The sequence below is a fragment of the Triplophysa dalaica genome, chromosome 6 (assembly GCF_015846415.1).
Source record: "Triplophysa dalaica isolate WHDGS20190420 chromosome 6, ASM1584641v1, whole genome shotgun sequence".
Lineage (NCBI taxonomy): Eukaryota > Metazoa > Chordata > Actinopteri > Cypriniformes > Nemacheilidae > Triplophysa > Triplophysa dalaica.
The window spans coordinates 21,813,456-21,828,989 of NC_079547.1; the positions used below are offsets into that span (position 1 = coordinate 21,813,456).

The 15,534-nt window shown below is 36.3% G+C and overlaps 3 protein-coding genes across 4 annotated transcripts in view; 2 read left to right on the forward strand and 1 right to left on the reverse strand.

The window, feature by feature from the left end:
- gnai2b (guanine nucleotide binding protein (G protein), alpha inhibiting activity polypeptide 2b) overlaps positions 1-7,677 on the forward strand; it is a 31,338-nt gene extending 23,661 nt beyond the window's left edge. The window contains exons 5-9 of the mRNA XM_056750311.1: positions 3,090-3,218; positions 5,963-6,092; positions 6,229-6,382; positions 6,472-6,687; positions 6,828-7,677. Coding sequence (XP_056606289.1) covers positions 3,090-3,218; positions 5,963-6,092; positions 6,229-6,382; positions 6,472-6,662 — 604 coding nt within the window. The 3' untranslated portion in view covers positions 6,663-6,687; positions 6,828-7,677. The remainder of the gene's footprint in view (positions 1-3,089; positions 3,219-5,962; positions 6,093-6,228; positions 6,383-6,471; positions 6,688-6,827) is intronic.
- A 1,254-nt stretch (positions 7,678-8,931) lies between these two features.
- Positions 8,932-12,029, forward strand: inka1b (inka box actin regulator 1b). The gene is made up of 3 exons (XM_056749976.1): positions 8,932-9,098; positions 9,205-9,256; positions 11,045-12,029. Exons 2-3 carry the CDS (start codon positions 9,254-9,256, stop codon positions 11,924-11,926), a joined length of 885 nt encoding a protein of 294 aa, XP_056605954.1. The 5' UTR covers positions 8,932-9,098; positions 9,205-9,253; the 3' UTR covers positions 11,927-12,029.
- Positions 12,030-12,701: 672 nt separating this feature from the next.
- The window catches only part of uba7 (ubiquitin-like modifier activating enzyme 7), a 31,274-nt gene continuing 28,441 nt past the window's right edge, over positions 12,702-15,534 (reverse strand). For both annotated transcript variants that reach the window (XM_056749975.1, XM_056749974.1), the window contains 2 exons: positions 14,785-14,873; positions 12,702-13,757 (listed from right to left, as the gene is read on the reverse strand). In XM_056749975.1, coding sequence (XP_056605953.1) covers positions 13,625-13,757; positions 14,785-14,873 — 222 coding nt within the window. In that variant the 3' untranslated portion in view covers positions 12,702-13,624. The remainder of the gene's footprint in view (positions 13,758-14,784; positions 14,874-15,534) is intronic.

Consider the following 15,534-nt stretch of genomic DNA (forward strand, 5'->3'; position numbering starts at 1 on the left):
GGAACATACAGAGTCATACTTGTTTTTGTTTCTCATTTCTGATTGTAATTATTAATGACTCTAAAATTATGTCTTTTCAAAAAGTCGTTCGGGGTTAAATTCATGAAATCATTCTGTTGTTACTGGCAAGTGCAACAGATATTGAACATGGTTACCCAGTGTGAACTCACCCCTTAGCCTTAAAAGTGTGCAAATGAGATGAGCTTACAGCGAATATATTCGAACAGAAGAATTGCCACTTTATTTGCGTTGATGCATTAAATCTGTGCAGTTCTTCTGAAAACCTACGTATTTTGTGGTATGAATTTTTTGTTGCAAGTCATTATTATTGGTCCGTTATGTTTGTCACTGCGTTTTGCAAATACTGAACCAATAAAAAGTAAAAAAAATTGCTTGTTAACTTTGAAAACACCGTATTTAATCTTTAAATAAGTACCACTTCCTGAAAAACGTGGACATATGAGGTCTTGGAAGGACAACGGCGATATTCATGATTTCGCAGCCGTTTTCTACAGTATATGCAGAAATACCATTGGGAACAGATGTGAAGATTTATGTAATGACAATGTAAGCATGGGTACATTTCTGCATGTCTTTTTAAAGACTTTTAAAACTCAGAATTCAAGTCTGTGTATACTTCATAAAATGTATGAAGCATAAGAAGCCAAAGACAAACGTACAATATATATCTGTGCAAATTATGTCAAGACATTTTGCTACCGCTTTACATTAAGTTTGTATTTGTTAAAGAGTCAATAGAATTACATTTCGTACAGTGTGTAATGTTGCTGTCTGTGAATGTAAGCAGTTGTAAAGCTTAATGTGAATGAATAGCAAAGTTATTAGTTTGGGAAAAGAGGAGTCGACTCTTGTCGTTCTAATTTCAGTTCCGGTTCGGATTTGCATCACTCAGTGTTATGCCCGCCTACGGTCCATTTGCGACACTGCAGGTGGTAGACCAATCACAGCAGACTAGATCATCTCTAGACACCGATCAGATTAGGCTGACAGAAAGGAGAGGATTAGACAGACGAATCACTGAACGAATCATTTGAGATACAGTCAAAAAGTGAGGTAATAATTTCCTATTATAAGAAATTTTACATAATCAGAAAATTACACCTTGTATGTATATAAACTTGTTGTCGGACACTCCACAAACCAAAGCAGGATCTTAAATATCACAAAATATCAATAACATTAATAAATGCATTTGCTAACATGATCTGACGATAAACAATGTAATTGGCATTTATTAATCTGTGATAAAGGTCCAGTTTATGAAATGTAAAGACATCTAGTGGTGAGGTTGCGAATTGCAACCAACGGCTATCTCCAGTCCTAACCCCTCCCTATTGAAACACTACGCCGGCTGACTGAAGTCTAGGATGTCTTCACATTTTCACTTCTACGCTGAAGGAGAGAACGTATTTACGAAACGCGCTCTTAGAGCAGTTTGTCCGTTAAGGGCTACTGTAGAAACATGGCGAATTCAATGCAAGGGGACCTGCGGTGTATCTATATAGAAAAACGTCATTCTGTGGTAATAAAAACATAATGCTTCATGTGTCTTTATACACCTCTGAAGATATAGTTATGTATATTATATTGCATTTCTGTCAATAGATCCTCCCAAAAATGTTATACAATCACAGTTGTTCATGTTAGTTCATTGTGCATTAACAGCAACTTAAGCTTTAAAATATGTTAGTAAATGCAAAAATAAACCTTAACTAAGATTAATAAATGCCGTCAAAGTATTGGTCATTGTAAGTTGTTGGCTGTTCTCTTGTTAACAAACACAACCCTACTGTAAAGTGTTAACAGGAATTTTTAGGGTCACTGCTATTTGTATGCATTGTGACAACACACTACACCTCCCCAAACGTCTCATTATTGTTATTTGTCCAGATGTTTCACTTCCACATTTCGTTTATTCCTTATTCTCTGTAGTTCTCATTACCACTGTACACTAATGAAATCACCCTGTCTAGACTTTTTTTCTTTTTTTTTGAGTTGGCAGCAAAAAATATTTCTAAGAAACAAATATCGCCTTTCATGTTGTAACAATATGACCTAATTTTTCAGTCTGAAGCATAACGTATGAAAGGTCAACCAAGGGTTGCCATAGAAATGTTCGCGGTTAGCAAACCGCATGGGCATGTAGCCTGTGTGCATTGGATCACTGAGCTAATAAGACTATTTACGGCTTGCAGTCAAAGTCTACTTCCCCACGCTAACAGATGTTACTTTGCTGAGAGCTCTGAAGAAAATCAAATCCATCCGGCTCAGTTTAATTCCTCAAACTTACTCATTTATACACCAGTGAGAATGCATACTTTAAATAGTAGTTTAAATACGCTATGCATGGTTTTCTGTGTTCATAGAATACACAGCTTTTTGTTTTATAATAATAATAATAATAATTGATATTGTTATTATCATTATTATCATAATCATTAAGAATACACACAAATATATAAAAAAATCCCAAATACACCGATAAAAACAGTCATTTTTTTTGTTAATTAAAATGTATTTTGTGAAGGCAGTATACAATGTTATATCTCTGCAGCATGCAATAAGGAGTTTGTGAACTCTGGGCGTACGTACACCCCCTAGAGGATAGTAAAAACATTACAAGGCCTTGAAAATAACACTAATAATGTTTTTCAAATGAGTTAATAAATATTAATATTGTAAAGTGACATAACAATAAACTGTTGATACCAATTAGGAATGTAATATATAAATATGTTAATTTACTAATGAAATGTGCTAAATAATTTGCATGAAAAGAGGTTTGGGAACCCGTACAGTAAGCAGTATTCTACTTTGACAAGACAAAGCTATGTAAAGTAACCCTATCTGACAGTAAAGCAGATGTCAAATCCCACAAATCAGCAAAGACGGTATAAATATTAACATAAGACGTTTTTCCGCACAGCGTGAGATGAATGAAGACACTCAGCACGCTCAGATGATTGACTGAATGTTGTTGTCAAGATTATGTAAATGATTATGTACTTTTATCTGCACAGTTTATGTGAGTGAGCTAATTATGCGTGTTTGTTTGTTTGTTTGTGTAGTTATCTAAATGATCTGGATAGGATAGGACGAGCGAGCTACATTCCCACCCAGCAGGATGTTCTGAGGACCAGAGTGAAGACCACTGGGATTGTGGAGACGCATTTCACTTTTAAAGATCTGCATTTCAAGTAAGAGATGATTCATGCTTTGTTTGTGAACCCCTCTTTTATATTCATGTTTTGTCATGCGTACACAAATCAATGAACTAAATAGTTCACCAGCCCGTTTCAATAAGGAGGTTCAACCAACACAGAGTTAAAATGTGAACTCTTGAGTTGATTTACACAAAGATGTGAAACTTTGGTTGAATCCGAAATGGCATACTTCCTTACTATATAGTATGCAAAAACAGTAGGCGAACGAATAGTATATCTGAATCGTCAGTATTTACAAAACAGTAGGCGAGAAATACCCGGGTGGTGGACTATTTCTCGCGAGATTTAGACGTGCGTATACTACTGTCCGTCCGAATAGCCTACTAACCTACTATGTAGTAGGTGAAAACAGTACTTGAACAGAATTGTATGTTTGAATCACCAGTATTCATAAAAGTGTAGGCGAGAAATTCCCGATGTTTTTATTATTGTAAAGCTAATATAACATTAACATTGACCTTGCTTTGTTCTTAAATTGAACGTGTTTTATATCGTGCATAGTTTGTACATGTATATTTGCCCCTTTACAATACTATATATGCCTTTAATGTTTTTTAACTCACAGATATTTACCTTAATATTTTTCATGAGATCATTTTAATCAGATGGTTTTAACGGATACACTTTAGCGTTCTAATCACCTTTCTCAAACAAATAATTACCAAACACAAATAAGCCCTAAACCACTTAATGACTCAAATTAAATTACTTATTTATCCAAACGAAAAATGAGACATGTAAAAACAGTGTAGTTTTTATGGACATGGAAAGAAAAGATGAGGTGACAGTTAAACGAAAGCGTGATAGGATATCAGTTGGATAACGTCCATGTTAAAACATACTTGGCACATAAAAACCCCACAGAAGAGATTTACACGGTTGTTTTTAATACTACAATAGAAAGCAAATTAGAGCAATGTATCTATATGAGAGACATCAACCTATAGGCAGAATGCATACAAAAGAACAATTAGCAGCAGTTTACAGTCAAGCATGTTTCTGTTACAAAAAGAACACGCCATTTGGCATAATCATTCTTCACAAAGGGAAGTGTGGATGGGCCTGTTATTCCCGAAATTAAACTGAGAAAACGCATTGCAAAATCACAACGTTTTCACCAAAAAAGCAACATGGCTGCAGAAAGCACTTGAGAGCGAGGCACAGTTTCCTCACCGCTCTCCATACAGTGAATTTGCTAATGTGCTGAAAATGACTTGAGTTTAAATTAATAAATAGATAAATGTACCAATGAACAAATAAATTAAACCGTAAATGAATGAATGAAAAAACAGAAATTATAAAAATTGTCTTATGTTCACACTTCCCAACAGTGCGATAGTGAGATGTATAGGACACTTGTTAGAGGGTCAGACTTTCATATTAAAGTCCGATTGATCGCAGGTTTGAACCCTGCTAGGAGCAGAATTGGGTAGTAGTTGCTGAATATCTAAATCAAATGTTCATTTCTGCATATATGTCTGTATTTATTCATTTCTTTATTCATGCACTTTATATATACACGTTAATAAGTTAATTCTCATGCTGCTTAGAAAACTACCATTTGATAGGATGTATGTAGTCACAGAGATGGTCGGGTCTCTATGTGATCAAAATGTGTGCCATGAATGACTATTTAATGAATTAATCAATGAGGTTTCCCTCATTTCATGGTTAATATACTTTTTTCACTAAACCTCCTTTCTAAAGCGGGCCCCCTGGAGCTGAATGATGGAGAAAAAAATATATTTTTCCAAGGCTTTTAGCCGCTGAAAAGTTAAGAGACTATTCCAAATTTTCATTTGATCAACGTTTCTATATATTGTGGCGATTCCGATCCAGGGTCTGTTAAATTTCATCAAAATCAAAGCTCAGGAGTGACACAGTCATCCAACAGCAATGTGAAAGACTGACAGCAAGATTGTGATAATACTATAATATAAAAAAAGGAAATTACGAACTTTTCCTTAATACATGTACAAATATAACTGTTTGATTAAAAGTTAATATTAACTTATTTTCTTTGCAGTAAAAAAAGCCTAAAAAAACACAGAATTTGAGGTCTAAAAAAAATTGTAAATTCAGAAAAACTGAAAATAATTTGGAAATGATCTCTTAATTTCTTCAGCGGCTACATGCTCTGAAATGACTTTTTTATTTTTATTTTATATAAATTATAGTAGCTGCATTTTTGACCAAGCATTTGACCAAGCAGACATTTTACAATGATCACAAGTTTATCAGTTTCGTATGATTTTACTAAATTATTGTGAATATTCCAAATATCACCCAGCCCTGCCGTGATCAAAATAACAAATCTGACTTCCGCACTTATGCTTCAATTCTCTTGCTCACTAGCTTTTAATAGAGCATTAGCATGGTTACATGGGCAAAATAACGGGGAAAACAAGTCATCCCTTAATGGGTTCCAACATCCTATCACCATGGCAACTATTTGCTCCAAAATTGCCACAGAATGACAAAAAACGAATAAACACAACTGTTAACAGAAGATTGAGCAGACGGGTCTACAATCTGCTCCAGTAACACAACAATAAATTTGATTGTGTTTATTATGAAGCTTCTTTTATAAACATATACCCTTGCAACCACATAGCAACATCCAGTTCTGGTAAACAAGTCAGACAAAATGTTTACTTTTGTCATTTTTTATTGTCTTTCAGTTTTCTGTCTTATACAAGCTGATTTCTCTCTTTCAGGATGTTTGATGTTGGAGGTCAAAGGTCAGAGAGGAAGAAATGGATCCATTGTTTTGAGGGAGTCACGGCTATAATCTTTTGCGTGGCCCTGAGTGCGTATGACCTGGTGCTCGCAGAAGATGAGGAGATGGTGAGTGTGTTTATCTCTTCGATGTCACAATCCTGCAGATCTGATGGTTGAGCGACGAAGTTCGAGAGAACAAAAGTGTGCTAACAGCGCCCCCTTGTGTCGTATTATCCTTCAACACAATGTGTGTGCCTTTCAGAATCGCATGCACGAGAGCATGAAGCTGTTTGACTCCATCTGTAACAACAAGTGGTTCACAGAGACCTCCATCATCCTGTTCCTCAATAAGAAGGATCTGTTCGAGGAGAAGATCACATGCAGCCCTCTCACCATCTGCTTTCCTGAGTACTCAGGTCTGTGAGGACAAAATGACCCGCTTCACCTATATCTAACTAAACAAAATACTACAGCAGTGGTGCATTTCTGTACCATCTTTCCCCAGGAGCCAACAAATATGACGAGGCTGCGAGTTACATCCAGACCAAGTTTGAGGATCTGAATAAGAAAAAGGACACGAAAGAGATCTACACCCACTTTACCTGTGCTACTGACACCAAGAACGTACAGTTTGTGTTCGACGCCGTCACAGATGTCATCATCAAAAACAACCTGAAGGACTGCGGCCTTTTTTAATGACGGCGGCCAAGAAAATGACAAGGTTAATGCATTTGGATAGAAAAGATGCACAATTATTAAGATTCTGTGCAAATTTGATGTATTATGTACATATTTTAGTATTCACATTTGGAAGTCAATTCACTTTTTACTAACCTTGTAAATGCTGTTGTTTTTCCCCAGGAAGGTGTAAACTACTTGGTCAACAGATTTCTACACGACATGCAAGACTGCCTTCAAGTACCTATAAGAATCTTAATGTTTTTATTGTGATAAAGGACTTTATGGAAAAGAAACTTCACAGAATTCCAGTTATCCCTGAATTCCGGTACACCCCTCTTCTTTCCTGAACCTAATTTTAAATCGGTTCTCAATTTGTAAATATTTTATTTTGGAGCTTTTTTTCCGTCAAAAAAATGAGATTGAAATGAGAGTCGGGATTATATTCTGATATTTCTTTCTATTGATCTTGGTTTTAGTTTTTGACAGAGTGATACGGGAGGGGTGAGGACTTTGCTATTAATACGGTCTCTGATTCTATGAATGTGCTCATTTTATGAATCTCAATGTTTATTATGTAGTTGATGTGAGCACACAAAGCAAACGAAACTTCACCTTTCTAAAACTTTGCCACCGAATCTTCATCACTGGCTCAAATTGTATATCGTTGCATGATGGACCATATAAAAACCGCTGGCTCCTTCGCTTTAAACCACAGCGTAACATTTTCTCACCCACTAAAGCGTTTCGAGTCTACTAGCTTGACTTTGACACTGTCTAAAATTGACTAACATGTAAAATATTCATATCCGTACACACATTTCATGTTCCTGTTGCTGTAGCATCTTTTTCATTTGTGTAATGTTTGTGCCTTGTTTTCACCGTCTGTAGATCATAGGGCTGTTTTTATTCATTATTCAGATGAATGTTTCGAGCATATTTTAAGAGCTATAAAAAGCTTAGACAGTCTTTGGTTTAATATAAAATACCATACAAGATTTTGTTGGAAATAAAAGCTGATATGTAACATAAACCTTTATGCTGCTTGTGTCTATGTTTGGGTCTTGTTTTCTGTTGCTCAATTGGTAGAGCTTTGAAAATGCAATGGTTTTGGGTACTCATGTTTTTTCAGCTAAATATGGAATTAAAAAAGGAAATTCTTTTCAAAACATGAATTAAGACAGTTAAATTTGTTGCTTGAGCTTAACTAGGTATCATCTCATTGTGACAACCTGCCCCGTTCTAGGAGTCTTTCAGAAGTCAGTCAAATTTTAAGCTGATGAAGGATCCAAGAGACATTTTAAACGGTTTAATGGACAATTTATACAAGCAAAAGTAAAACCTTTTAATTGTGGATTTATTCTGCATGCTCACCTATTTGAATGACCACATGGTGGCGTCATAGGAAGACTCTGGCGTTAAGTGACCATAAAATAATTAACAAACTGTCTCTGTCAACTAATAAACCGTATTGATATAAAATATGTATGAAAGTGTAAATGAAAATAAAATAAAAATAATATTAATATTAATAAAAATCTATACATGACCACATGGTGGCGCCAGAGGGAGACTTTGCATAGGACACTCAAGACTTTTGAACTATTTAATCTTGTTAACCACCTCATTAAAATAATTCCGTAAAATATTTCTAAGAAATGGTAAATAAAATAGTTAAACATTTAATTCAATAAAATCTGCTAAAATGTAATTCTGTGGCTGATTGAAACATGGCATTAAAAATGCTTAAAAAAGTGATTTGACTGTAGCCTAGTAAGTGACCTCAGATCCCTCTCTCAACTTATTTATTTACAATTGGTGTAGTTTATTATTTCAAGAAGTTAAAATAACAAACTTGAAAAGAAAAATGTAATTCAGAGAAAGAGGAAATCATATTAAGATTGTATCCATAAAAAATGAGAAGTAGAATCGAGTATTCAATTATTATCAAACAGAATTAATGTATTTTGTATATGTATTAAAAGTGATTTGACTGCGTAGTAAATGGGCCTAAGTGTGACTTCAGATCCCCATCTAAACTTATTTAAAATTGGTTTAGTTTATTAGAAATAATACATTTGAAAATAACGTTGCAATTCAGAAAATGAGTAAAAATCATATTACGATTGTATCCATTAAAAATGAGAAAATGTCAGAGCTACATTTAACTATTATTAAATTAATATCAAACGGTACACATATATTCTGTTAAAACGCGTTAAAATGTCAACGGGTCAAAAACGCTTAGTTTTAATTCCGCCTCTGTGATTGGTTCGCTGAATGACGCGCTCGCTTATTGGTTGAGCGCGTGCCGTCAGAAACTGACAGCGCTCAAAAGCGCTCGGCGCTCTCGCAGATGTGCATTGACTCTGACAGAGAAGACACGTCTACCGCTGGAGTGTTTATCATTGATGTGGACTACTTTATAATACTTGTACATTTTAACACAGTCAGGTAAGAGCCTCAAATCTTCTTAGCTCATATTTGTGTGTAACGTTACAGAGATAAACGAAATCAAAAAGGAAAAAAACGTATAAATAACGTTACGTCTATTTTGCAGGGGAAACTGACAATATACTACGACTGAAGTCAACAAACGAAAACTAAACATGGTAAGTGTTTTCTCCATTGTATTATTTAAATAACACATACAGTAGTACATATAGAAATGAAATCACTGTTACAACACTGTTTGTGTAATTTTTGGAGCGTTGGTCTGCAACTTGAAACAATTATTTTGTGTAACTGATAAACCTGTGTATTACAAACTATAGCTTTAAATGTTGCAAAAATTATATTTCATACTAAAATAAATAATATAGATTTCTTTGAGTAGTTTTTTTTTTGACTGCATGCTTTAAGTTGTGTTTTTAGTAATGGCAACAACAAATTTTCAGTTCAGTTGTGTCTCTGATTTACCATGGTAAACAGGTTCAGTAAATAAAATCATTGCCTAAAGCTATAAAGTCATTTAAAACATTTGCTCATACACGCACACTGCATTGACAATACAAGTTTGCATTTAATACCAATAAATAGACCTAGACATTAAATGCATCTTAGAATGCGCTTCTACAGCATAAAAATACCCTGAACTGTATTGTGGGTAGTAAAATGAAAAGTAGAATTTATAAAGCGGTGTAGCCACCACCCAACTGTGTGCATTCTTCATAGCCTCTGGCGGCCACTGAATTATCACAAACACACTTGCATGCCGCTTCCAGCCAAATGGCTAAGTTCTCACAGCTGTTATAACATCATAGAGTGGTCACTGGTCCTAGTTCCTCAAACCTGTCTGCGGGCTACGGTCAACCTCTTTTTAAGAGCTAGAGCACATTGTTATTTTTTTGTCTGTTTTAAAAAGCATTCCGCAAAATTCCAAATGTTCAAGGGGGTCAACTGCGGTAAAAGTGAAAATATTCTGCTGCCTGAGGGTGGGGTCGAGGGGCTTGAGAGGGACTTTTTGGTGGTGGAGGTGTTGGCTCTGGATAGATGGTTTACATTCAACTTCAGGCTTTGATTGAAATGGGATTACTGGGGAATGTTTTCACTCAAAATATGGGTTTGGAGGTTCACCTGGTTTCAGGAATGTTCACCCAGAATGTCTACCTGAAGGATGTAAACCAGAAACATTCTGCTAACGTGTTGTTAAAGAAATACTTCAGCCAAATATCCAAATTCTTACATCGTTTCCTTACCTTCGTGTTATTCCAAACCTTTATGACTTTATTTTGCAGAACAGAAAAAGAGAGATTTTGAAGAATGTTGGTCTTTGTTGTATGGATTCAAAAATGACATTTCTCAAAATATCTATTGTGTTTACAGAAAGTTATATAGAGATTTCAAGCTTCACAAGGAAGCACAGATTGTCATTGTCCAAAAAATTGGTAATTCCCTTCTGCACAACAATCCCTTTCAATCATGAACTTGAAGTGGGGGATGCATGACCAAAATTCGGGCCAGGAAGTCACTCGTCTCATTTTCCTGTTCCCACAATCTGTCCGGATGCATCCCGCATACATCATACTTCGACTATTCCCCCCCCCGAGATGAGATTATGGATCGTGGATTTGTTCTTCTCCCCCTCGTTGTGTGCAGACGTTCTTGTGAACTACTGAGCTTGGGTCAACTTAATACTTGTTTGATATGCCTCCTCCAAGTGTTGCTTTCCAAGACCATTATTTTTCCTGGACTCAACACTATGGTTGTGTCCAAAACTTGAAAAATCAATGTACCAATCCAACTTTTGTTGGCAGTACCTCTACTGTCTATAATATCTTGCTCGAAGCTAAATTGATTCATGACTGTCCGTTATTTTGAATGATTGTGAAAAAGTTTGTATGCAAATCAAATCAAATATAATCTTTCACATCACTAATTTGTATTTCTCTTTTCTCCAGCTGTGTGTTCGCAACTCCGGTGACTGTTTACGTGACCAGATGCAATACATGATGAGATCCCTGCAGGATCTAAAGCAGATAAGAGAACCCGCCGATCAACCAAAATGCTCTTATGTGACCCGAGCCCACCAAAAGAGGGTACAACAGCGAGAACACCTCAGCCGCCTGCGGATGTCCGACGTCAGCGATGCTAGCACCTACGATTCGGCCTGCTGCTTGGCAAGCCCGTTGGAGGAAGAAGAAGATGAAGCCGCAGTGGGCCGTCTGCCTCAGGGGTCCCCCAGCAGTGTAAAAAGTTTGGAGTTTGATTCCGGGTATTCAGAAGCATCGTGGCAGGATGAGGGCGTTGTGTTGAGACGGACGCGGAACGTACGAGTCTCGTCATCCGCGTGTGTGCGTACTAACAGAATCCGACCCAAATCGACGTCGGACGCTTGCTTGGAGCGCTGGACTTCTTTTGAGGCCACCGATCCTGAGGACTGGACTACGTCTTTGTTAACCAGGGGTCGTAATAGGCAACCTCTGGTTCTTGGGGACAACAGCTTTGCGGACCTTATTAAAAATTGGATGGACCTTCCGGAGTGTCCAGATTCGGCCGAACTCAAACCAAACATCGGACGTAAAATAGCTAAGGACTTTTTGGTTAACATGCGGAGGAAACTGACAGGGATGTCAAAGGGAATAGAGGAGAGGGGGAGGTCTCGAGAGCCATGCTTTAAACGCATGTCGTGCCCTGTTGGTTTTCAGCCTCCTAAACCATTTTTTCACCAGTCCCACACAAGTTTGCACCAAACGGGAACGGACTTTTACCAGTTCAGGGCTCTTATGAAGACAGGAAGTCGACAGCCAATCATTTGCAATGACATCATTGGATATATCTGAGGGGTTTGTTATATAAATGGACTCAACCTCTCAAGATTGCTTGAAATTTCCTATAATAGGAGATTGTGGACTTTTTCATTTTCTACAGTATAAATAAATATTGCCATAAATGTTATTTAAAAGTGAATTTTTAATAAATTGAGAAAATGAATTAACTGCATTTATATTGTTCAAAATACTTCCAAATACTTACATACTTTAAACGATGTCAGCAAGCACTTTCACAGAGCGTTAAAGATCTGTTAACTCTACAACAGTGTTACAATATGCTGTATAATATAACACTGACCTGAGAGAAGAATTAAACAAAAGACTACACAATATATACAAATTATAGCTGCCGTCCTTCTAAAACCTTGAATCTCCATATTTGTTATGTTTTTGCCATAAATCATTACTATTATTCACCCTTTATGTTTGTCACTGGGCTTTTCAACCAATGAAAACTATTAAAAAGTGCTCATCAACTTTGACTATCATTTAAAAAGTACAGTGCTTCCTCCATTTTCTGGAAAACAGAGAATTTGGATATTCAAGATTTTGGTAGGACGGCGATGATATGTTTTGCATTCTTGAAGCTTGGTCATTAAAACCAGACCAACACAATTCCAACTAATAACCGAAATGTGAAAAAATTTCAAGAGACAAACACATGGTCAAGAAAGATCACTGGAAGTCTTTATGGGCAAGAAGTTGGTCATTTTTGGGTTAACTACTCCTGTAATGGTGAAGACATAATTTGAGATGAAAGAGCAGTCACAAGGCTTGTTCTTTAAGTTTTTATTTGCATCTTTTTTACAGTTGTATTTTTTGCATTTGGCAGCCACTTTAATGCAGAGTGACTTAAAGCGCATTCAAGATCTCCATTTTTTTAAATATGCATGTTCCATTGGTCTCGAAACCACAAACTTTGTGCTGTTAATGCAATGCTCTACCAGCTGAGCTACAGAAACACAATAGTTCATCTGTATACCATTGTGCATTTAACCTCCCCTATAGGTATTTGGCTGAGAAGCAAATATGTAGTTTGGAGAAACAGACAGATGAGATGCAGTTTGTTTATTTATTTCAATAATTAAACCCTCTCCAGGTTTTAAGTGCTTCAATTGTCCCAAAAATTGAATAGTCAGAAAAAGCCCCCGGTTTTAGAAGTCATTCTTTAAAAGTAATGTGATTAGGTCAGCTACAGTACACAAATGTTTTGAGGTGATTAAATAAAATGAGCTGTCTCTAGATCTGTTTGGTCTTCATACATGACAAAAGAGAGCTCATGGGTAAATAACAAAGGTCCGGGGGGGTATAGCTAAAGAAGATAGAAAGATCGTTGGATTTTGTCTTTGTATTTAAACCAAATCGCCCAAGGACAAACCACCTTACATATGCTATACCACTTAAATGATATGAAATAAAATCATTCAAGTTCAACCGTTTACCATGGCAAAAGATCCTCATAACTTTGTTTTCAAGTAAAAATGACAATGATTCAACAAATTTCCTGACACATTCTCTAAAATCAAGGGTGTTTTCCACTAGATTTTGTCTTCCCTAAAAGGTCCTTAAAATAGTTAATGGCCTGTTTTACAACAACCATTCATAGTGGTTTGCATTCACATCTTATATCATAACACACAAACATTAAATAGTAAAGACAGACAGAGTTTGGCCATTATTTTGGTGAAGAGGGCTGGTTTGGTGACTTCATCTAAGGAGGTATCTGATGGGCGGGACATTCAAGCAATCCTCATCCTCCGCAAACGATGGAATGATCTCCAACATCTCCTCATGAACCGGAATCTCAGTCTTGGTTACAGAGCTTATCAAATCAGATATGCTGCAATGAAATGGAAAATCGTGAATCCAAATCTTTTTTTCTGCGAAATCAAAGCAGGAATAAGCCACGTTTATGATCATCGCAGTGAAACGATTTAAGATGTGACACGTGGTTTAATGTTAAACTCTTGCATAACAGTCGCAGCGTGTTTGTGATGCGTGTGTGTTTGGAGCAGCGTGTACGGGTGCGGCTGTAACTCATAATTACTGTAGCACAGGAAGGTCACAGTTGCGATGAGAAACATAAATTCAGCAGTTTTTGTTTTAAGCAACAATTCTGTGGCTGCCGCCCAGTTGGCAGACTTGCATTATGTGCAAAACAATGTTCTTTGCTTGTCGCAAAGTAAATATCTGTATATTCTCTATGGTGTGTATGAATTGAGCTTCAGTCTGTAACATAGCAATGCAGGACATGTTAGATTGATCAAATATACACACTTTACACCTAAGCATTTAAAGAAACACGTATATAACCAAACCAACAGGTGTTTAGACACACACAGACATTAGAAGTTTAGCATAAAACATCACTCGTCACTAACTACTTGATTTTTTGGCTTAAATTGTCCTCTGAGACGAATTTTGTCAGAGCCCAGGAAGGATCTGAGATCTTTCAACAGATCGTTCTAGATGCAAAGATGCAGAAGGAAGGTGAGGGGGTTAATGAATGTGTGTGTCTTTAAATGCCCGGCATGCTAGAAGGTCGAGACCATCCCTAAGGAAACCCCTTATTATCCCATTATCAACCAAAATAAACAAGAAGGTCATGAATATACTGTGTGCATATCAAAAAGTATCCTAGGTCATGGTTAAAAATTGTTTATAATCTATGTGGTTTTAGTGGATGCATGAACTGACTTTGGATCAGTGTTATTGATCACATTAACAACAGACATAGCCTGACTTAACATCTGGCAACCAGTATATAGACACATACATTGATGGCTTTAATCATTTAATGTAGGATTGAAGCGAAAAGATATGAATGATGCTTTGGAACATTACAGATATGAATCAAAGATTGGCACCTTAGCTTCAGGCGAGCCTCGTGATTTGAGTCACTGTACAATACAGCCGGGCCATAGAACAATCCAGTGACGGTCAAGTTATACTTGTCCTAAAAATGAGAAATGCCAGCGTGAATTCATGAAGCGTGAATCATTGTGCTTTGAATAAACATTGTTATGGATGTGTGCTATCAATTTAGGGATGTCATGTTGTACCGGTATTGGCAATAAACGTGATGCCATAAACCTCATCGATTGTTCTCATGTTAATTCTACACATATTGTAATTTTTTAATAAGTTTTAGATTTTGTTTTGGAGTCAATAATTGAATAAAAAACAACTACAAAATAATCTACACTAAAAACAAACTTAAAAAAACAACAGCACTGTGATAATATTGACAGCCCTTATTCGATGAAAGAAATTTTAAGATCATTGTAACAACAACAACATTCTGCATGTTTTTGCAACATTTACTATGTCCAAAGTATTTGATTGTTAGCAACTTTTCTAACCAAAGTATGAACATAAAATACAAAGACATCGTGTCTGGACTGGATGTGGCGCCGCGGCACGATGCAACAAAAGACAATAAAACGCATTAGATAATAATAACAATTTAAAATGTCCTCCACACTGGATGCGGCATCATGCGACAAGGTAAGAGCATCTAAATACAAGAAATATTACAACAGAAATGTTCAAGACACATATGAGAGAAAATGAGAGAGGCTATTGAGTGTCAATGGTGTGTGTGATATCTGATGCGT